At 45.3% G+C, this 23115-nt stretch overlaps 1 protein-coding gene across 1 annotated transcript in view; it reads right to left on the bottom strand.

Annotated features, from left to right (window-relative positions):
* LOC131923196 (aldehyde oxidase 2) overlaps nt 1-23115 on the bottom strand; it is a 114957-nt gene that overhangs the window by 29674 nt on the left and 62168 nt on the right. The window contains exons 27-34 of the mRNA XM_059278134.1: nt 22029-22124; nt 20797-20925; nt 18773-18847; nt 17329-17381; nt 15876-15990; nt 11609-11674; nt 11303-11491; nt 6330-6497 (exon numbers count right to left, since the gene is read on the bottom strand). Of these exons, the coding sequence (XP_059134117.1) occupies nt 6330-6497; nt 11303-11491; nt 11609-11674; nt 15876-15990; nt 17329-17381; nt 18773-18847; nt 20797-20925; nt 22029-22124 (891 nt within the window). The remainder of the gene's footprint in view (nt 1-6329; nt 6498-11302; nt 11492-11608; nt 11675-15875; nt 15991-17328; nt 17382-18772; nt 18848-20796; nt 20926-22028; nt 22125-23115) is intronic.

A 23115-nucleotide genomic window follows, 5' to 3' on the forward strand; every position in this document is an offset into this window, starting at 1 on the left:
CACTTCTAAAAAGGCCACACCTCCTAATAGTGCTGGTCCTTGGTGACCAAGCATTCAAATCTATGAGCTTATGGGGGCCATTCTTACACCACAGAATCCCAAGCTAGGCCTAGAGTCACCGTCTCTTCCTATTGCCTGTGGATCTGGATATAGAACTCTGGGCTCCTTCTCCAGGACATGCTGCCTACATGCCACCATTTTCCTGCCATGACTATAAGCAAAGTAACTCTGGGGTCCCCCAAGTCTTATCAGGGAATGGCCAATATTTTTATTCTTTCAAATATTCATGAGGCCAGTGGGATGACTTGGAATGTTACAGGCCAGGATACCATGAAGAACAAATAGTTGCACTCCACGTGGTCCAAGCCACTTTATGAGCAGTGGGGCTTATTACTTGGATGATAACATTCTTCCCTGCCCCAGCTGTTATTCCAGCTGTACCTAGATGATGAGTTCGCAGCTTGAGTACACTGGGGAGATACGTTCTTTAGATTTAATAAGGAGTCTGAGTGATAGTTCATGGGAAAAGTACCTTCTCCACTCAGATTTCTAGGAACAAGGGCTCAGAAGAATCCCTCCCCACAATACCACTCGAATCCTTTCAAGAGTTCCATGTCTGGGGTAAGCCCATTTTGTAAAATGAGTTTATAAATAAGATCTGCTGTACATGTGAGCATATTCAAAGTAAAAGCTGGCTAAAGTGTGTCACAAGGGTGGTGGAGATGGCTCAGCTGATAAAGTTTGGATCCTTGGCACCTCTGCCAAAGGCCAGGAGCAGCAGTGTCCCCGGGGACCTCAGCACTGGGGAGGTGGAGACAGGAGGGTCTCTGGGGCTTACTGCCCAGCCAGTCCAGGCGATCAGAGAGCTCCAGGTCCAGTGAGGGAACTTTATTTAAAACAACAACAACAACAACAACAACAACAACAGGGTCTGGAGAGATGGCTCAACAGTTAAGAGTTCTTGCTGCTCTTTCTTTTTTTTTTTTTTGGTTTTTTCGAGACAGGGTTTCTCTGTGTAGCTTTGCGCCTTTCCTGGAACTCACTTGGTAGCCCAGGCTGGCCTCTAACTCACAGAGATCCGCCTGGCTCTGCCTCCCGAGTGCTGGGATTAAAGGCATGCGCCACCACCGCCCGGCTTCTTGCTGCTCTTTCTGAGGACCAGAATTTGGTTTCCAGAATCCATGTCAGGTGGTTCATAGGCTCATAACTGCCTGCAACTCAAGGTCTTGGGGATTCAATGCTCCCTTGTGGCCGCTGTGGGCCCCTGCACATATCTCAAGGGAGACACCCAGTATCAGTATCAGCCTCACTCTTACACACACACACACACACACACACACACACACACACACACACAGGAACATACATGCACACTCACACAAACACAACATAGTTACAGTTATTTCTAGTTGAAAGGATTATGGTTGATTTAAATTCCATCTTATTCTTTTCCACATATTCTAACTTTTCCAAAGTGGACATTGAATGAATAAAAATGAAAGGAGAGGACATGGTTGCCCCTAGGCATGGTGGAGGAGAAAGTTTAGTGTATAGAATAGGGAGAGCATAGGTAGGCAGGTCCCCGGGAGAGTCCAGAGTGGACATGACCAGACTGAAGTGGGCCGCTTGGGGAAAGGGGGTAGAGGGGAACCTGAGATGCAGCAGCCAGGAGACCAAAGGTACAAAAGGGGTGGTAACCAAAATGTCTGGATTATACAGGGAAGAGCCTCTGGGGGAAGGGCAGCCCAGTCCCTGGGCTGGTGAGTTCGGGGTAGGGGGCAGGGAGTACTAGCCAGCCATATCCTGTAACAGGTAGTGACTGGGGGAAGCTGGGAGAGTCTAGTGACCAGATCTGCTTTGATATGTTAAATTGGCACCTCAGCCATTTTTCCAGGGTTTAAAATTAGCAGACACATGTTACTTTTACATTTATTTATTTATTGACAGTGTCTCACTAGGTAGCTCTGACTGTCCTGGAACTCACTATGTAGACCAGGCTGGCCCTCCTCTCCCTCCCAAGTGCTGGGATTAAAGGTGTGCACCACTATGCCCAGTGTGTGTTACTTTTATAAAGACAACATGTAAAATTCTATTAAAATAAGTGTTTGGAATCATCTTTTTGTACACTATCAAGATGTGTCATTCTGATTGGTTTAACAAAAAGCTGAATAGCCAATAGCTAGGCAGGATTTTCAGGCACAAGGGACACTGGGAAGAAGAAGTAGGGGGAAGGGGCCAGATGGGGAGGCAGCAAGACATGCAGGAGAACAGGTAAATGTCGTAAGTGGGACAAGCCTAAACTATCGACCAAGCTTTCATAATTAATAAGTCTCTGTGTTGTGATTTGGGAACTGGCTGGCAGGACAGAAAAATCCACCAACAAATGGCACTTAATGTGGGGCCACATATTTCCACATAAGAAGACCTGAGAAAGCTTTAAAAAAAGGTTCCAAACACACAAAAACGGAGCCAAACACTGCTTCTTAGTCCCACAGTCTCTCATGCTGGCTGCGGCACAGAGACATGTCTCCCGCACGCTGCCTGTGTTCTTGAGTGGCCAGTGCGCCTTGAGCTAAGCCGCGTGGTAGATTTAAGGTTTTGTTCAAGAAGACAAAAAAGGTTACAGATATGCAGTAAAGAAGGTTCAGATGGAGAAAACCTCTAAACAGGTTCCAGTGTGTTTAACAAGGTGTGTAGGCTTAAGAATAGAAAGAAAAAAAGGGTATAGACAGTCATAAAAAAAAATACTAAAGTCTTACATGGGGAGGAAATAAAAAAAGACTACAGGACAGGTGACGTGTAAGCTGATCCCCTTACATGGGAACAGCTCTGAGATAAGATGAGACATGATAAATCTTGTTGGCTACAGAGTCCTCATGACTTATTATTGCATGCCACCCTTTCATATGGACGGATAGAAATTTATACTACAGTTTGGTTACACAGTCCAAATAGACTTATAAAGTTGACAGATGGCTTTTACTTGCTCAAACATAAAACAAAAAAATTATCTTTAACTGATTTACACACAGCACATTCCATACTTGTGTTAATGTAGATATGTATGTTACCTTTGAAAGTTTGTGTGTTTTCAAAGCAAGGGGACCAGACACCAATGAAAACAGGTGCCCAAGTGATGCAGCCTCTCACAGTGCCTCTGTTGCAGTTTCTTCAGAGTTCTGTATCCGGAACAGCTTCAAGGCTGCTGGCTGAGATGGTCCAGCCTCACAGGCTATTCCAGCCAGGAATTTAGATAAGCATTGCCCTTTCCCATTGCATGGAGACTGGACAACAAATAATACAGCTAACTCTTCCAGGACTTGACCATTATCCCAAATTTCCCAGGGTCTCCTAAAGATGCCAGCACTCGCTGGGTGGTTGTTGTGGTGGTGGTGGTGGTGGCAGCGGCGCGCACACCTTTAATCCCAGCACTTGGGAGGCAGAGGCAGGCGGACCTCTGTGAGTTCAAGGCCAGCCTGGTCTACAGAGTGAGAGTTCCAGGACAGGCTCCAAAGCTACACAGAGAAACCCTGTCTCGGAAGAAAAAAGATGCCAACACTCCCAGACAACAGGAAGCAGTCTAGAAAACACAACACTCACATTCCCAAGAGATGGGGAGGGTGTTTTTTGGTCATGTGGTGGGTTATGGATGTTTGTCATCATTTGGTGAAGGAAGCAGGGGTTGGTTACAAGTTGTTATTAGTCATGGTCAGGAAAAAAACTAAACAAAGGAGCTAGACTCAAGGATCTCTTTCTGAAGGGAAAAAGGGAGATATAGTATAGAAATGATGAGATAAAAGGGTGGATTGTTGAGTCTACTTTTAAACAACCACTAGTCTCAAATACTTTACATTGGTATGGATTTTTGTATAGTGATACAAATTTAAGGTTATTTTGTTATACTGTATATATGTTTCTATTCTTGTTTAAGTTATTGTATCCATGCAGCTCATTTTAAAATGTTATGTAAAGTTTTAGTCCTTGAAAGCTCTTTAGGATAATAAATACAGGAAATAGTTAGTCATCTATAACTATCAAACTTGTAGTTAAGTATGTTTTCAAGTTCATAGAAACATATATTTTAGATAGATAGATGCTATTCAAACACTTCAGAGATCTTCAGAATATGACATTTAAGAGGTTTTAATAACATAAGCCTTTTCATGACAGTGAGACACATCTGTTCCTGGCAGCACCAATTTACTTCATATGGAAGTATGAAGAACTTCTATATGGAATTTGCTTTCTTAGTGGCAAAGGTTAGCCACTGGGCAAGAAACTGTCCTTGCCTCAATTGCTGACAGTATGCTGTTCAATCTGGACAAGCAGGACAGAAAAGAGAGTGACTACTGAACTTTGCCAAGACAGGGTAGGTCAGTCCTTCAAAAATTCCTGTTTCACAGAAAAGTCTGTCAGATATTCTAGGCCTGTAGGCCAAAGATGGATGCCCCAATGTTACAGAGGAACCTTGGGTAAATGTCCAGGAAGCCAGCTGTTTTTGTCATTTCTTTTAGTTTTGGAAGTGGCTTGCACTGCACTTCCTATTTACTCAGGTAATGTTATATCCTTCTGGGGTCTTTGATGGAGTTGAAGACTAGGTAGTTATAGCTGCAGTTTTCCTTAGTTATGGTAAAAGGTAAATTAGGTACAGAGCTTTAGACTCATCAAGATAGAATAAATAATGGAGTACTTTCTTCAAATATGCCAAATACAAATGGACTGGACATTATAAATGCAATTCTTGCCTGATAATTGTTCGTGTGGCTTTGGAGCCTTTCCTGGATCTCACTCTGTAGCCCAGGCTGGCCTCGATCTCACAGAGATCCGCTTGCCTTTACCTCTCGAGTGCTGAGATTAAAGGCATGTGCCACCAGTGCCTGGCTAATTGTTCTTATTGCATATAGTTTTCTTATGTTAGAGTTAAAGTCTTTCCTTTTTATTTAGACAAAAAAGGGGGAAAGGTTGTGGAATATTCCTTTATACTGTGTGAAAATATATCACTGTGATTGGTTTAATAAAAAGCCAAATGGCCAATAGTTAGGTAGGACTTTCGGGGCAGAGAGAATGCTGGGAAGAAGAAGGCGGAGTTGCCAGTCAGGCATAGAGGAAGCATGGAAGCAGCATGGGCAGTACAGAGTACAGGTAATAAAGCCACGAGGCAGAAGGTGAATTAATAGAAATGGGTTAATTTAAGTTATAAGAGCTAGTCAGAAACAAGCCTAAGTTATCGGCTGAGGCTTTATATTTAATAGTAAGTTCCCATGTCATTATTTGTGAGCTGGCAGCCCAAAGAAAGATCTGTCTACAAATAAGGCTTATAAATATCAAATATAGGTTCTATTTGAGGTGATACGTAGGGACCATTTATGAATATTTTAGAAAATTGGAGACTGCTCTCACACAGACAATTTTGAAAAGGTCTCAACAAGGAATCATCAGACCTGGCAGAAAATGCTGTCTCACCCCACGTACCTCAGAACCCAGCCGCCCCATACCGAGTAGTGAATAAGCTAAATGATTCACTTCTTCCCACTGTATGTGACAGCTTTGCCGAACAACCAGATCGTTAAAACCAGTCTAGATCTGTGGAAATGCAGGAGCCAGGCTGTCAGAAGACTGGAGAATGAGTGAGCGCCTCGGGTGAGCAGAGAGCACTCGGAAGAGCTCTTTAGTTTGGGTGTTTAGTTTCCTCACGGGGCTTCCAGGAAAAGGATCCTGATTATTGTAAAATGGGACTGAGAACGCTGTGTTGAAGGTCACATCTGCTTGAGTTTTTGGGTAAGAGACAATGTGATCTTACAGTGGTCAGTGAGCAAGATCAGGGCAGTGCTACCCAGGAGCCCTGAGGCACCGGGGGTCAGGTCTCTGCCTCTGCCTACAGAGGAGGCCCTGGTTGGAGGCAGATGACTGTCATCATTGCCGTGTTTGGGAGAGGGGGATGAATGTCGGAACCACTGCTGGTGACTCTCCTGCCTCAGCCCTCCAATCCTGGGGGATGACAAGCATGTGCCACCACACCCGACTGTGTGATGTACTCTTAGCGGTTTTTTTTTTTTTTTTTTTTTGGTTTTTCGAGACAGGGTTTCTCTGTGTAGCTTTGCGCCTTTCCTGGAACTCACTTGGTAGCCCAGGCTGGCCTGGAACTCACAGAGATTCACCTGGCTCTGCCTCCCGAGTGCTGGGATTAAAGGCGTGCGCCACCACCGCCCGGCCCTACTCTTAGCGTTTTACAGCTTGATCAACTAGACACAGGTTAGGTCACGATGTATGCCAGAGGCCAAAGGAGCCGGAAGTAGAACTGAGCTCCTGGGAACAGAGCGACAACCTACCATGTCTGTGAACCGATCCGCACAGGCCATGCGCACCCGCTCTGGTGTGGCTGGGCTGTGTACTGTGAAGTCCTCGGCTAGGTCTCTTTCTCTCCGTGCCGCAGCCACAGCATCAGCAATGGCGAAAAACACAGATGACCCCAGGAACATCCCAGACTCCCCCAGGCCCTGCAAGAAAACACATTTGTCGATTTTATTGTTTTTTTTTTTTTTTTTTTCAGAGAAGGTCTCACTTTGTGTCCGCGGCTGGCCCCAAATCCACTCTGTAGACCAAGTTGAACTCACAGAAACCACCTGCTTTATGCAACACATTTGTTTTAAAAGACTCTATAGTGGGCCACAAGCTACTTCCAGGACAGGGCCTCACTCTGTTTAGCACTGTATTCTCAATCCCTGGCATACAGTTTTCTATAAATCACCTCTCAAACATCTCAAATGTTCATTGTATAGCTTGTTAGCTTATTGACCAAGAGAAACTCCTGGAGCTCTTAAAAAAATTTGAACTTTCTCTGAGTTAAGTATTTGTTCTATGGGAAAGGAATGTGTGTGTGTTTACACGTATGTGCACACACAAGGTGTGTTTCTGTGTGGCGAGGGAAGGGCACCCTGATGAGAACAGTCGATGGTTTGAACTTGCCAACTTCATGAGCAGAGGAAAGAACTCCTCATGATTCCCGGGCTAAAGGAGGCAGAGTATTTGTCTAAGTTTGGTGTCTGAGATAAGGTCTTGCTGTGGAACCCAGACTGTGAAATGTGCTGTGGAGTAGACCAGGGTGTGAAATGTGCTATGGAGTAGACCAGGCTGTGAAATATGCTATGGAGTAGACCAGGCTGTGAAATGTGCTGTGGAGTAGACCAGGCTGGCTTTGAACATCCAATATCAAAAACTTCCTGCCTTTTCTTTCTGAATGTTAGCATTATAGGAACATACCACCATGCTCCTCTTGGTCCTTGTTTTTTTTTTTTTCCAGAGAGATCTTGCCCGGTAGCCTAGGCTGGCACTGAATTCATGATCCTCCTATCTCTATTGAATGCTGGGATTATGGGGATGCCCACCACACATTGTCTGCCCTGCCTGGGAACTCTTGACCTGAAGCTGTTCTCTGTAGGCTCTAGGCTGCCTTTGGCCCACCCTGCACGGGTGTGGTGGTCTAGTGTGTACCCTAGTCCAGCAAGAGTCTGAAGGCCCTGTCAATGCACCTCCCTCTGGATCTGTGATGCCCTCACCAACCCAAGTCCAGCAGTGACATCTAGGCTGAGGGTGAGTCAGTTTGGAAAATGATGAAACTCCTGCAGTTATTTTTCTTGTTTCAGAAAAGAAAATCAATTTACTCCAGAATGAAAAAGAAGAAATTAAAAAGTAAGGACGTGACTGCTCCTAGGTATGGTGGAGGAGAAAGTTTATTGTGGATAAAGGAGAGCACAGCCAGAGGCAGGGACGTTTGGGAGAGTCCAGGTGAACATGACCAGACTGAGCTGGGCCACATCAGGAGAAGTAGGAGGGGAGAAGAGAGGGCCAGGAGACCAGGAGACCATGAGGGTAAAGGGAAGACCAAAAGGCCAGGTAACCAAAATGACGGGATTATATAGGAAAGGCAGCTGGGGGGAGGGCAGACCCTGGGCTGGAGAGGTTTAGGGTAGGGGGTGGGATATGCCAGCCATATCTTTTAGCAGGTAGGGACTAAGGGATGCTGGGAGAACCTGGCAGCTTGGCCCACTTTAATATGTTAAATAGGCACCTCAGTTAACCATTGTCTGGAGACATAACAACTCCAACCTAGAAGTTTCCCAAAAGATTTTAAGGAAGACCTTACATCTCACACCTGGTGAAGTTCTCACTTGACATTCGTCATGATTTGCATAAAGCAATGCAAACGAAGTTGACCTTTACTTAATTCGCTGTTCCTTTCCTTGAGTCATTAATAAAGCTTGGCTGGTGTGTTTGCTTCCTGACACTATTGACATTTGAAGCCACATGATTCTTGGGTGTGGGGGCTGTCTCCCCGGCTGAAAGCTGTTTAGCCGCACCCCTCACCTCTGAGCGTTGATGTAAAATCCTTCAAATCCTTTCAACCAGAAGTGAATCCAGATGTTATCCATCTCCCCCATGCACGGGTGTGGTGGTCTAGTGTGTACCCTAATAAAATTTGCCTGAAGATCAGAGGACAGAACAAGCCACTAGATTAAACATAGAGGTCAGGCAATGGTGGCACACACCTTTAATCCTAACACTTGGGAGACAGAGATCTCTCTGGATCTCTGTGAGTTAGAAGCCAACCTGGAGTATATGAGCTTGACTCAGTCTAAGAGAGGAACAGAGCCAAGCAGTAGTGGCACCCACCTTTAATCCCAGCACTTGAGATCTCATGCCTTCGCTTGGGAAGTCACACGCCTTTAATCCCAGCACTAAGAAGGAAGTGATGGCTGGGTGGAGAAAGGTATAAAAGGCAGGAGGAGACAGGACCTGAAGCCTTTTCAGGCTGAGGAGTCCTAGAGGTAAGACATGGCAGTGGCTTGTTCCTTTGTCTCTCTGATCTTTCAGCATTTACTCCAATATCTGGCTCTGGATTTTTTTTATTATAAGACCATTTAGCAATTCATGTTACACGTGGGAGTCATTTGTCTTTGGGCAGAATGAGGGGGAGGGATGGAAGGTGGGGCAGGACATTCTCACTACAGTTGGGACCGGCTGTTCTAGGTTCTAGATTCATTTGTGGGTTTGACTGAGGACCCTGAGACCCTCAGAGGTGGGCAATTTACCTAGGAGCAGAGCAGGATGGTGGGCCTGGGTAGGGACAAGATCTTTAGTTTCCTGATGTCTAAGGTTTCAGTGGTATCATGTCTTCAATCTCATCTATTCTTTTGGTTTTGTTTGTTTTTTGACTAGCTCGTGCTGGTCTGGAACTCTCTATATAGCCCAAGCAGGCCTTAACCTACCCTCTGCTGGGATAACTGGTTTTAGCCACCACACCCAGCTCAGTATTGCATTCTCCCTCCACCCACGCCTTTTAATGGTGTATGTGTGGGGGTACATGGGCACAAGTGTGCATGTGTGTGGAGGCCAGAGCGAAGGACTCTAAGCAAGCAAACATGGCTCTGGCAGGCCTTGCCCTCCCCCATTCCCTCTTCCTTGCTAAACCATAGATTACATCCCTAAAGCTAGCCACCAAGGTCCATTCCCTTATTTGGCCACTTCTTCCTCCTGAAGCTGACCACCAAGGTCCAGCTATCAAAGTATTGAAGTCCAGCAATGGAAACCCCCTTTTGGCTGCCCTAATTAACATGGCCAATCAAAACAAACCAACTCGTCCTAACACTGGGTTTCCCATTTTCCTCTTATAAACTATTTGCCTATGTCTCCTCTCTGTCCAGAGGCAGTCCTTTGTCCTCTATGCAGATATCCCAACCCCTTGTTTGTAGTTGGATTTTTCTTTGGGCCACCAGCTCACAAATAATGACATGGAGACTTATTATTAATTATGAAAGCTTGGCCTTTAGCTTAGGCTTGTCTCAATTAGCTCTTTTTTTTTTTTTTTTTTTTTTTTTTTTGTTTTTCGAGACAGGGTTTCTCTGTGTAGCTTTGCGCCTTTTCCTGGAACTCACTTGGTAGCCCAGGCTGGCCTCGAACTCATAGAGATCCGCTTGGCTCTGCCTCCCGAGTGCTGGGATTAAAGGCGTGCGCCACCACCGCCCGGCCTCAATTAGCTCTTATAACTTAAATTAACCCATATTTTTAAATCTATATCCTGCCAAGTGCCACATATCCTGCTTCCTCTGGGTTCCCTTGTATCACTTGCATGCCTCCTACTTCCTCTCTCTGCCCAGAAGTCCCATCGATACCTCCTGCCTAGCTATTGGCCGTCCAGATTTTTATTACAATATACCTTCACACAGTGTACAAATATCCCACAACAACACTTGTTTCCTTCCCTTCTCTCTCATCCCCTGTCTTCTGTCTTTGTCCCTTATCCGTGCCCTCTGTCCCTCTGGGGCAAATACATCTCCTCTGTGCTGCAAACTTGGTCTTTGTGTGTCCTGTGATGACTCCGGTCCTTTCACAGAGGATATCCTCCTTGGAAATGCTCTCGACCTCCTTTGAGGTAGAACCTCTTACTGGCCTGGAACTCACTAATCAGGCTAGACCAACTGGCCAGAGAGCCCCAGAGATCCTCCTGTCTCCCCAGTGCTGGGGTTATAAGAGTATCCACCACACCCAGAATTTTTATGTGGGTTCTGGGGATCGAACCCACGTTCTTGTGTTTTCAAGGCAAGGGCTTTACAGATGGAGCTGGAGCCTTTCCTCCAGACCCCCGATATCATATTCTCAGTTCTTAGATGAGAGCTGGGCATGGTGGCACACACTGGTCATTCCTTGGGAGGTAGAGGATCAAGAGTTCAAGGTTATCCTTGCCTGTGCAGTGAGTTTGAGGTCATTCTGGTCTCCTAAGATCCATCTCAAAAAATCAAGAAAGAAATAGACAGATGGGCAGTGGTGGCACATGTCTTTAAATCCCAGAACTTGGGGAAGCAGAGGCAGGTGGATCTCTGAGTTTGAGGCCAGCTTGGTCTAAAGAGTGAGCTCCAGGACAACCAGGACTACACAGAAAAACCCTGTCTTGAAAAATCAAAAAAAAAAAAAAAAAAGAAATAAAGTTTTAAAATAAAAAATGTTATTCTCCCAGGAAATGCAAATGCAAGCCTATATATATATATATATATATATATATATATATATATATATATATATATATAATTTTTTTTTTCAGGGAGAGAAGGTATTCATGAAGTCTGGGCCCAGGATTGATCCTGGAAGTTTCATTTCTCTTTCCTGGACCTCAGGTTTTTGTAGGTGGCTGGTCTCCAAGTGGCCTGGTCCAGATGACCATGAGCATCCGGTTTTGTTTTGTCTGGTGGCTTTCTCTGGCCGTGCTCCCTGGCTGCTGCGGTGTGGAGGGGCTAGTTCATGTGCTTACCTTAGACGAGTAGATGGTGAGCGGGGTCTGAAATGAGGGCAGCAAGGCCACATTGAACTGCTCAGGGACCTCAGTGACAGTTGGAATTTTGTACTCCTCTGGGCTCCTGGAGTACAAGACACCTTCCGGAGAATAGTGCAGCTCTTCAGTGGTATAAAGGCCCATTCCTTGAATAAATGCGCCTTCTATCTGAAGGGGAGGATGACAATTTTAAGCCTTGTGGCAAGGTATCCTTGTGAGGAGTTCTTTATCTACCCCTCAACCACTCCCAGGAAGGGGTTTCCACTGAGGTGGTCCAGCACCTACCTGCCCAACATCAATGGCCGGATTCAGGCTGCAACATGCATCCATGACAATGTCTGTTCTGATTTTCTGAGACAAACAAAAATTACCTCTTTATAGAAACTTAAATTAAAACACAATTTCAAGGGGCAGAGGATATTGCTCAGTATTAGAGTGCTTCTTTAGTATGCACAAGGCTCTAAGCTTGATCCCTAGTATTACGTACACACACACACACACACACATACACACACACACACACACAAATAAATAATAAAAAATACTATTTTCAGGTTAGCTTAGAACATAAAGGCAATTGTTGCCACAGATGGTGACCTTGAGTTCAAACCCTGGACACATATGGTGGAAGGAGAGACTTAAATTCCGAAAGATGTCCCCCAACCTCCACGTGTGTGCTGTGGTGTACGCGTTACCTCCCCCTCAATAAAAAAAAACTTCAAAGAGCTTTTTGCTATTCCAGAACCACTGCCCTGAGCCTTATCAGCACTAGAATTGGGAAGATGGCGGACAAACTTCACTTGTGGTGCCAGGCCTGGCAGTGACCTGGAAGACCTGCACGGATTGTTTTGACTCCTGCTAAGTGACTCCAAAGTCCAGGGCATGTTGGCGTGTGTGAGTGAGTCACCTGGTAAATAATTGAGCCTGTGTGTCCCCCTGATTTTCTCCCTGGCTTCATTGCTCTAGTAGGATTCGTGAGCATATCTAGTCCTCGAAAGGGTGGCATTGGATGCAGGTGGCATTGTTGACATTTTACTGAGAAAGTCATGTAGTACATGGTGTGTATACGTTTAGGGGCTTGCAAGGTTTTAGAAGGGGTCAAAGTAGGTGTCGAGGCCAGCTCTGATTCTCAGCTTTGTGGGTCTGCTCCCTTCTCTGAGACAGTGAAGCTATCGGCCCTTCTGTTTTGGCACCGTGTGTGTGTGTGTGTGTGTGTGTGTGTGTGTGTGTGTGTGTGTGCACATTGGTTGCTGGGGGCCTCAGAAAGCTCCTAAGTATCTCTGGGCTATCTCAGGAATACCTCTGGGCTATCTCAGGAATACCTCTGGACTTTACTTTGCCCACCATTCATTAGTATTTATTCTGGTAACATCTTTCTTTGTTTAGGCTTAATATCTGGGCTTCTCCTTTCTAGTCTTTTTTTTTTTTTTTTTTGGTTTTTCGAGACAGGGTTTCTCTGTGTAGTTTTGCGCCTTTCCTGGAACTCACTCTGTAGACCAGGCTGGCCTTGAACTCACAGAGATCTGCCTGCCTCTGCCTCCCGAGTGCTGGGATTAAAGGCGTGCGCCGCCGCCGCCGCCGCCGCCGCCGCCGCCGCCGCCGCCGCCACCACCACCACCACCACCCCCCGGCCCTTTCTAGTCTTTGCCTTGGAAGTCCCTCCCTTCTTCCCTTATTCCTTCTTCCCTTCCTCCCTCCCTCCCTCCTTTTCTCCCTCCCTCCCTTCTTTCCTTTCTTCCTTACTTCTTTTGAACAGGTTCTCATGTAACTCGGCCTGTCCCAGAGCCTAGCTGTAAATGGCCTTTTCAAATCCTTCTGCCTTGTACCTTTAAAGGGTTGGGATTACAGCCATGCACCACCACGCCTAGTTTTATGCAGTACTGGGACTGGCATGCAACCAAGGGCTTCCTTCATGATAGGCAAACATCCTATCAACTGGACTATAGTCCCAGTCCTTCTCTTCGTAGTTTTTGAAATTGAGTCTTGCTGTTCAGCCCAGGCTGGCCTTGAACTTGTGGTCCTCTGGCTTCAGCTGCTCAAATGCTGAGACAGCAGGTGTTTCCCCACCACGTCCTAGCTGGCAATTCTCTTCTGACTCAAATCCTGGTCTCAGGCCCTAGAACCAGCCTTCTTTCTCCACCTGGGTAGGAAAGGAGGCTGGAGACCCCTCAGCCCTCCTCAGTGGACATTTACCTTGGCACTTGGTGTGGTTTGTGCTGTGGGTACGGGACAGGGGAAAGAGAGCGTGACTCAGCTGATGGACACCTTTGGTTGCCAGCCACAGACGTCTCCAGATGACAGTGCCTTACAGAACATCTACAGTGGGCTGGCGACTTAGTGTCTCTGTTTTCTAGTTGGCTAATGGAAGAAGTTTTGTCTCACCAAAGAACAAACTGTCTTTAAGAGTTTAACGTCATACTGAAATTTCTGGACCTTTAGGTATACATAAAGTGTGAGGCACAGAAAAGACCAAATTTTAACTCTATGACACCATAAATTCTGGGAGATTCCTGTGTTTGTTTCTTTAGGTAGAACTGACAGATAAGCACGTCTCAAGAATTGCATGGGGGCATATTTCTGCTGGAAGCATATTTGTTGCTTCCTTGAAATTTAAGTTTAATTAGACAACCCATGTTTTTATTTGCTAAATCTGGCAACACACCTGTCAGTGTGGAGGGTCTTATGACTAGCTTGTCACCCAAAACAGCTTCTACTAAGATGGAGCCTCAGGAATGCAGGGACCCTGGCACCTGGGCCTTGGAGGGGAGCCTGAGGCAGGCCCCAGGTTCACCTCCAGGGCTGCTGCACAAATACTGTGTGTGCCTCCATGTGAAAACCACAGGGAAACAGTCGAAAACAAGACACGAATAATCGATCTGTGATCGCATGAGTAATCCTCTTTAAAACGATCTCACATAAAAAAAGGAGCTGCAGAGGCCCACAAGATGGCTCAGCAGTGAGAGGTGCTTGCTGCCATGCCTGACACCCTGAGTTTGATTCCAAGGACCCATGTGGTGGAAGGAGTGAGTTGATTCTCATATGCTGTGGGATGGTCTGTATGTCAAATTGCTCTAATTGGTCAATAAATAAAACACTGATTGGCCAGTGGCTAGGCAGGAAGTATAGGCGGGACTAACAGAGAGGAGAAAAGAAAGAACAGGAAGGCAGAAGGAGTCATTGCCAGCCGCCGCCATGAAAAGCAGCATGTGAAGATGCCGGTAAGCCACGAGCCATGTGGCAAGGTATAGATTTATGGAAATGGGTTAATTTAAGCCATAAGAACAGTCAGCAAGAAGCCTGCCACGGCCATACAGTTTGTAAGCAATATAAGTCTCTGTGTTTACTCGGTTGGTTCTGAGAGGCTGTGGGACTGGCGGGTGATAAAGATTTGTTCTGACTGTGGGCAAGGCAGGAAAACTCTAGCTACACTCACACGTTCTCTTCTGAGCTCCGTGAGTGCCACGTGGCATGCTCCCCTCAGGAAGAAGAAAAAAGCAGAAACAGGTCGACACAGTATAATGCACCAGGAAGAAACTTGAATGACATAGGAGGCAGTTCTCTCCAGACATCCCTTCATTCACTGTGTCTTCAAACTATCTTGTTCACGGGCTGGGGGCGTGGCTTAGTTGGTAGAATGCCTGTTGGCCGACTGTGCACAAGGCTCTGAGTGTGGTCTCTAGCACCTGCAGAAACTGCACATGACTACACACAATGCTTATAAGTCCAGCATTTGAGAGATGGAAGCAGGAAGATCAGAAGTTCAAGGTTATCTTTGATTGCTTAGGGAGTTCAAGGCCAGCCTGGGCTACCTGAGACCCCCATCTCAAAAAACATTTTTCCCCCCTTAGGATATTGAAGTAGAAGAGAAGTTAACTAACAATAAATAAATAGAAGTATTTGATATGATATGGCCACTATAATTTTCATAACGTAACAACTTACTACACTTTGGTTATACTTTATTCTATTTGATACTGCCCTCTTAGTTTCCAGAATGGCATCTGGAGTATAATTGACAGGTTTGTTGTTTATGGTACAAGCTGATCGTGACTGTGGCTAGATATGCTCCCTGTCTTCAGGAGGTGGCTTCTTGATGAGCAACAGCAGGCACAGCATTCTTTCCAGACCCCACCCCACCCCAGTCTGTTCCTTTAGACGTCAGTACTGCCCTGAGAATAACGACTATGGATGAACCTCAGCTCTGAACCTCAGCTCTGCTACTAACTGATCTCCCCTTCAGCCTGGACAACTTGTCCCCTTGAGGAATGAAACCCTCTTTGGGGGGAAAACTTTGGAAAGCAGCTCTGCCATCTGAAATGATAGCTTTAACACACTAATGACATTCAGCCGGTCACAGACATTCCTTTTTGACTACTATACTGTTATTTTAGGTGACAATCCCAAGAGAAGACTGCATGTCTTGAAATCCCCTTGGAAATGAAAGAATTATCTTCTCTTTCGCAGATTATGGGGTGGCACTGGGTCACTTTCTGCACAGTGCGGTTAGTTCTGTTGCTGATCTAACTGCCCGGGCAATGTTAACTCAACTTACCTTGTGAGCCCCTGTCAGGCAGTCAATTTCCACCTCAGAACACGCAGCGCCGTAGACGTAGTATGGGAACGGGTCTCCCTCCTGCTTCTCCCAGTCCATGAAGGCCTTGTAGCCCCTGAGGGAATAAAGTCCTTTAGAAAGGGCGTGAGGAAGAAAGCAAAACAATGTCCACACTTTTAAAAAACCACCATAGTTTACAGTAGCATTTCAGCTGGCTGAAACTCATTTCAACCAGTTTTTGGTTGTTTTGTTTTTTCTTCTTTAGCTCATGTCAACTGTGTGGTTTTTTTTTTTTTTTTTTTTTTTTTTTTTTTTTTTTTTTAGTTCATTCAAGCTGCTCCCTGTATTCACCTCGAGGGCTCTCTGCCTCCCTTTTCAAGAGGGTACGGCTTGAGCTGTGGAAAGGATGTCAAAGATGAAGAAGATAGTGATGCTTGTTCCGGGGCTGACAATTTGAAATTTGACCTTGGGTCCTATCTGCACACTGGGAAACCCCACTAATTTGGGGCTGTATTCCCAGAAAGCCCCATCGAATAGGCTAACCTGAGTCACAGGGGACTTGGTAATAAAGTACCAAGGCTGATACAAGAGGCCTGGTGATTCAGGTCATTCATGTACACCTGAGGATGTAGTCAGTGGTTATAGGTCTTGTTTTGATTTTACTATTAATTTTTGCAGAGCTGCGGTTTGAACCCAGGGCCTCTCCCCAACCAGACAAGCTCTCTGTCACCGAACTGCATTCCTACCCTGAAGATGTGGCTCAGACGGAGGGCTGGATGGGCTTTTCTGGGGTCGTCCTGGGCTGGTCATCACCTCTTCTCTCCTTTGCCTCACAAGCACTTCCTTTTGCGCATGCGTGCATAGCTTGGTGGTTTATTTGGCTAAATTGTAACCATAGTGCCCTATCCTTCTTGAATCTGATAGTCAGCTCTTTGCTTCACGTATTTAGTTGACATGAATTTATTGAGAACCCCCCCCCATTGATTAACACTGCATATATGAGGACAAATGATGTCTCACCCCCCTCCCCCAAACCTGCTTCAAAGGAGAAAGGTTTTATGACAAAGGAAGGGAGATCAGAAAAGTTGAGTGACAAGTTCTGTGGATGATGTCTTTTCACTACTCACAATAAAGAACAGTAAGGTCAGCAGTAGAGCATTTGCTTGGCAAGTGCAAGGTCCTAGGTTCAATCCCCAGCACCAGAATAAATAAATAAATGTAAATAATATTAGATAAATCGGAGTGTCTTTAATCCTATATGGTTTATTATTTATTTAATATTTCTTTAACTATACCACTCAGAGGCTTATGTGAATTCACAGAATTTTGGGCCTAGAATAGACTCCCCGTAATTACATAATGCAATCTTATTTATGAATAAGAACTGAGGCCCAAGGCAATTGGATTACCTTATATTCTCTTAGCTAAGCCAAGATACTGTTTTGAGTTTTACCTGAAGTATCCAGTGGCTGAAAGACTGATTCTTTGTTCAAATGCTGTTTCTATCTGTGGAATGGGCATATTTAAGAGAGATTAAATAGATATACTATTTGTTAGGTGAAAATGAGCATATTTCATCTGTAAAAATTGACGCATGCTCCTTGGTGCTGATGCTCTGCTCTAACAGTATCCATCATAGCTTTTTTTCTCAACTGGGATATGACAATTTCCTCCAGTTGTTTTTGAAAGCCTGGAGTGAACAATACAGATTAACATCCCATGATTTATCCATGGCATAGGGAACAAGTTCAAAAGTTACTTGAAAGGGTGGCTGGAGAGATGGCTTATAGTTAAAAGCACTTGCTGCCCTTGGAGAGGGACCTGCCCTGATTCCTAGCACCCTCATGGCAGCTCACAATCGGCAGCCACTCAAGTTCCAGGGGATCTGACACCCTCTTCTGGCCTCCAAAGGTACTACGTACAAGCAGTACACTTACATATGCGCAGGTAAACACACAAACAAAATACAAATTAATAAATCTTTCTTGTCTTTGTTTTTCTTTCTCTCTGTCTCTCTTTTGAGACAGGGTTTCTCTGTGTAGCTTTGGCTGTCCTGGAACTCACTTTGTGGACCAGGCTGGCCTCAAACTCAGAGATGTGTCTGCCTCTGCCTCCTGAGTGCTGGGATTAAAGGTGTGTGCCATCATGTCTGACAATAAATAAATAAATCTTTTTTTAAAAAGTTATTTGGAGTTAATTTTTAGTGTTAACAATATAAGGTGTGTGTGTGTGTATGTGGCAATTATTCTAGTGAAAAAGTGTAAGGTATCGTGAACTTGGATTAGGTGAGTCATTTCCTTTGATACATACACAGTTCTCTTCCCTACTGAAAGCATCAACGTCTTTGTGTGGCTTATGGAGGCTCTTTTCCTCTTCTTTCCTCCACACGCAGAGTGGAGGCTTCTGGATGCTTCTGGATGCTCCTCATACACAGCCTTTCCTCTTCTGGGAAACTGCCCTTTCCTGTGTTAGCTCTCCACACACCCTGGAGTAGCCCTCTCAGCCTTAACAGAAACCCACTCACTTGGAGAACTCTCCAAAGTTAGGGACAGAGACAGCAGCTGTTCTTAACCTGTGGGCCGCGACCCCTTTGGGGGGTGGCATGCCCTTTTCACAGGGGTCATCTAAGACCATCACAAAACACAGATATTTGCGTTACAGTTCATAACAGTAGCCAAATTACAGTTACGAAGTAGCAATGAAATAATCTTATGGTTAGGGGGTTGGCCCCCACAACATGAGGAACCGTATTAAAGGGTCGCAGCATCAGGAAGGTTGAGAACCACTGCACTAGAGGAACCGTTTCTGCGTGGGGTGGCTGCTCACCGCTGTGGCACTTAGTACTGGCTTGGGTTGCTATCTCACATATAATAACAGATTGAAAGAGGAACCCTTACCCAGTCTTTCCATGTACCTTCTGGATTTTTCTTAATGACGGGCTCGAGACGTTTCAGAAGGATCTGACAGGCATTCTTGAAGATGTAAAGAAGAGAGCCTGGTGGTTAGGACTCGTGGCAAAGCATCTTTGGGGACTGCAGGTCAGCAAGCGCTCACAGAGCACCCGCTCCTCAACTTTGGGAACAACAGATACCCAGCCCAGGCCCTGGAGGTTAGCACCAGTTCCAGGACTCGCTCTCCCCATCTTGCTTCACTTCCTATGGAAATAACCCAAATTTCTACTCTCAGACTCTCTTTCATAAATATCCAGGCTTTACTTCTCCCTTTTCTTTGCTTAACTACATCTTTGACTCTTATTTTGTCTTTTTCAGTTATTAAAGTAAATGGAGTAAACATATTTTCATTGAAATTTGTGCTTGCTACAGTGACAGGCCACTATCCCTCTGGGTTTGAAGCATTCAACTCTCTGCCCATCCCTCTGTCCGTTCCTCTGTCTGTTATGAAACCACTATCTAAAGGCCCTGGCTTTGGGTTTGAAGTGAGAAAATAAGAAAATTGATTCTGGGCAGGAGAGATGGCTTAGTGGTTAAGAGCACTGGCTACTCTTCCAGAGGACCTGGGTTCAATTCCCAGCACCCAGATGGCAGCTCACAGCTATCTGTAACTCCAGTTCCAGGGGGTCTGATTCCTTCATGCACATAAAATAAAGTTAAATAAATTATTAAAAAAAGAAAATTGCTTTTAAGACATGCATGCAGGCAAAACACCCATATACATAAAATAAAATGTAAATCCTAAAAAAGTGGAACTAAAAAGCCAGGCGGTAGTGGCTCACACCTTTAATCCCAGCACTCGGGGAGGCAGAAGCAGGGGAATCTCTAAGTTTGAGGCCAGCCTGGTCTACAAAGTAAGTTCCAGGACAGCCAGGATTATACAGAGAAACCTTGTCTCAGGAAAAGGTGGGGGGGAGGCAGAACTAGGTCAGGTGGGTCACGACTTTAATCCCAGCACTGGGGAGGCAGAGGCAGGTGAATCACTGAGTTTGAGGCCAGCCTGGTCCAGGATGGCCAGGGCTACACAGAGAAGCCCTATCTTGAAAAACAAAACAAAACAAAAACCCCAAATCAAACCAAACAACAACACAGAACTAACTGTAAACCCACAGTTTCAGATCCTAAAGCTAGATGATCTAACCCTTAGCTAGGCTGGCAACCCCACACTGCCTGACCTGCTCCCCTCTTGTGTTAGAGCGTACCCCAAATATAAACTCATGAATTTGAGCTTTTCATATATTTGTTCTGAGAAAAACCCACTTCATGTGACTGAAATGATGAGGCTCAGAGTTGTACTGAAGGTGGTGGAGCTGCCATCAGTCTGGACGCCTGACGGACCAAACACTCCCTCTGGACTCAAACATGTGCATGAAAGGGACTTGTGTGTCTGCTCCATTATATTCTGGCTCTGCGCATTACCTCACTTTACTCTAATATTTGCTCCCAATATTTTGGCTGCCTAAACTTTTGCCAGTGACTATGGTGATTTGAATGATAAATATCCCCCATCATCTCTGGTAATTTGTATACTTGGTCTCCAGTTGCTGGGGATCGGTGTGTGTGTGTGTGTGTGTGTGTGGGGCCTTAGGAAGTGTGGCCTTGCTGGAGGAAGTATGTCACTGGGGGTGGGCTTTGAGAGTTCCAAGAGTTCCTCCATTCCCAGTTCATTCTCTGCTTCCTGCCTGAGGTTTAAGGGGTGAGCACTCAGCAGGTGCTCCAGTTACCATGCCTGCCTGCTGCCATTCGACCCCACTGTGCACCATGGTGATGGACTCTTAGCTCTCTGGAATCATAAGCCACAGATAAGCCCTTCTTTTTATAAGTTGCCTTGGTCATGGTGTTTTATCACAGCAATAGAAAACCAATTCAATGATGGATCGCTTCCCTGAAGCCAACCACCGTGCCTGTGTGCAGATAAGAAAGCCTGAGATGTGGTAAAGTTCACCGGGGAAAGAGAGGGCCGCGGTCACCTGCACAGCTCTGCCGTTGACATCGGAGCCGATGGACGCTGCCGTAGCAATCGTATTGGGCACCACAGCGGTGCTCGTTTCACAGATGTGCATGTGAGACATGGGTATTTTCAATTCGCGGCTGGCCACCTGGGAGAGAGGACATCTTTCAAATCCAACAAAAACTTCTAAGAAAACCGAAGCTATTTTTGTCACATTAAAAACATTCATTTTTGAGTTCGAGGCCAGCCTGGGCTACCAAGTGAGTCCCAGGAAAGGCGCAAAGCTACACAGAGAAACCCTGTCTCGAAAAAAAAAAGGAAAAAAAAAACCCATCCATTTTAGGGGGCTACAGACATGGCTCAGTGGTTAAAAGCGCTGGATGCTCTTCCAGAGGACCCAGCACCCACATGGTGGCTCACAACCATCTGTAAGTACTGTCTCAGGGATGGATCCATTGCCCTCTTCTGACCCTTGTGGTCAACAGGCGTGCAAGTGGCACACTGGCATACATACAGGGAAAACAAAAAGTTAAAACAACAAAAACAAAAAGAATCCATTTTAAAGGGAATTTTTATTATATCTTGAGTTAGTTAGTATGACCGTGTGTATGTGTGTGCTAGGATTAAAGATGTGTGCAACCACACCAGGCATACATCATTTTTTTTTTTAATGAAAAAGAGCTGGAATTATAGCTCAGTGTTAAAGCACTTGCCCAACTTGCACATGGCCCTAGACTTAATCACCAGGACTACTGGGGAAAAAAAGAAAGAAAAAGAAAGAAAGAAAGAAAGAAAGAAAGAAAGAAAGAAAGAAAGAAAGAAAGAAAGAAAGAGAAAGAGAGGGCGGAGGGAGGAAGGAAGGAAGGAAGGAAGGAAGAAAGAATGAATGAATGAAGGAGGGAAGGGAAGTTACAGGATGCTGATAATTGATGAATCATTTGCTCTCTCCAATTCTTTGTTAGCTTGTGTAGGTGTGTGCAGGGTATCTATAATAGTGTTTGGCAGTCTCATGAGTGGTGACTTTACAAATAATCCTTTCTGCCTCTCACCCTTGGCCAAGTTCCAGGAGCATTTGTATATGCATGGGGTTTTTGTCATATTGTCCATCGTCATTTATATGCAAGAAGCTTTTCAACTAGTCAAGGTCTTTGAGTTTGAATGTATGGTCATCATTTGCCTAAAAAATATGCCAAGTTTCAGGTATGTCAAACATGTGTGGAAAGATGAATGGTTGAATTTTAATTATTTTACCTGTAACATTTTGGTGTGAATACCTTGTCCCAGTTCATTGCCTCCATGAGCAACCAACACAGACCCATCGGTGTAGATATGAACAAGTGCAGCTGCCTGTAAGACAATCCAGAAGGCATACCTCAGTGTGTGCTGGCAATTAGGGAAGTTCAATATGAGAGATGAGGTAGGGGCTGGAGAGATGGCTCAGTGGCTAAGAGCACTGGCTGACCTTCCAGAGGACTCAGGTTCAATTCCCAGTACCCACATGGTAGTTAACGACTGTCTATAACTTCAGTTCCAGTTTTGGCTTTAATTGCATATACATGGTGCAAAGACATACATGCAGGCAAAACACTCATAAAATAATTTTTTAAAACTTTAGAAAAAGAAGGTTCCTATGAGGAGGAGAGAGGGTTAAGAAAATATTAGATAGAGAGATAGGGGAGAGGAGACAGACAGAAACACAGGATAGCTTCGGGAGGGCCTGGATCAATACCCAATGGTCCCTTCTGCCTCTTCAAGAGAGCTTTTTATAACAATGCTAAGGGGCGGGGCAAAAGACCTCCCCCTTGCTAGATCAAAGCACACCACACAGCCAAGTGCAGACCCTTCCAAACACCTGGTAACCACACCCATGGTCCAATCATTCCCTTATGCAGCCCTGTGGGTAAAGCAAGCTTAGATTCTCCGACCCTGAGTAATTAGGGCCTCTACAATGAGGTAGTAAAATCTCAGTCTCCAGGAGCAGAGAGGTCAGAGAGGTGAAGTTTCCTGATAGAACATTGTAATTTAGCTCTACTCTATGCAAAAGTTGACTGTAAAGAACTTCCCTACTTAGGAGCCTGGATCTATCTGCCTTCCTTCCTTCCTTTCTTCCTTCCTTCCTTCCTTCCTTCCTTCCTTCCTTCCTTCCTTCCTTTCCTCCCTCCCTCCCTCCCTCCCTCTCTTCCTATCTTCCTTCCCTCTCTCTTTCTTCCTTTCTTCCTTTCTCTCTCTCTTTCTCTTTCTTTCTTTCTTTCTTTTTTTTTTTTTAAAACTCTTACTATGTAGCCTTTGCTGTCCTATAACTCCTTATATAGATGAGGCTGGCCTTGAACTCACAGAG

This window comes from Peromyscus eremicus, chromosome 13, assembly GCF_949786415.1.
Source record: "Peromyscus eremicus chromosome 13, PerEre_H2_v1, whole genome shotgun sequence".
Taxonomy (NCBI): Eukaryota; Metazoa; Chordata; class Mammalia; order Rodentia; family Cricetidae; genus Peromyscus; species Peromyscus eremicus.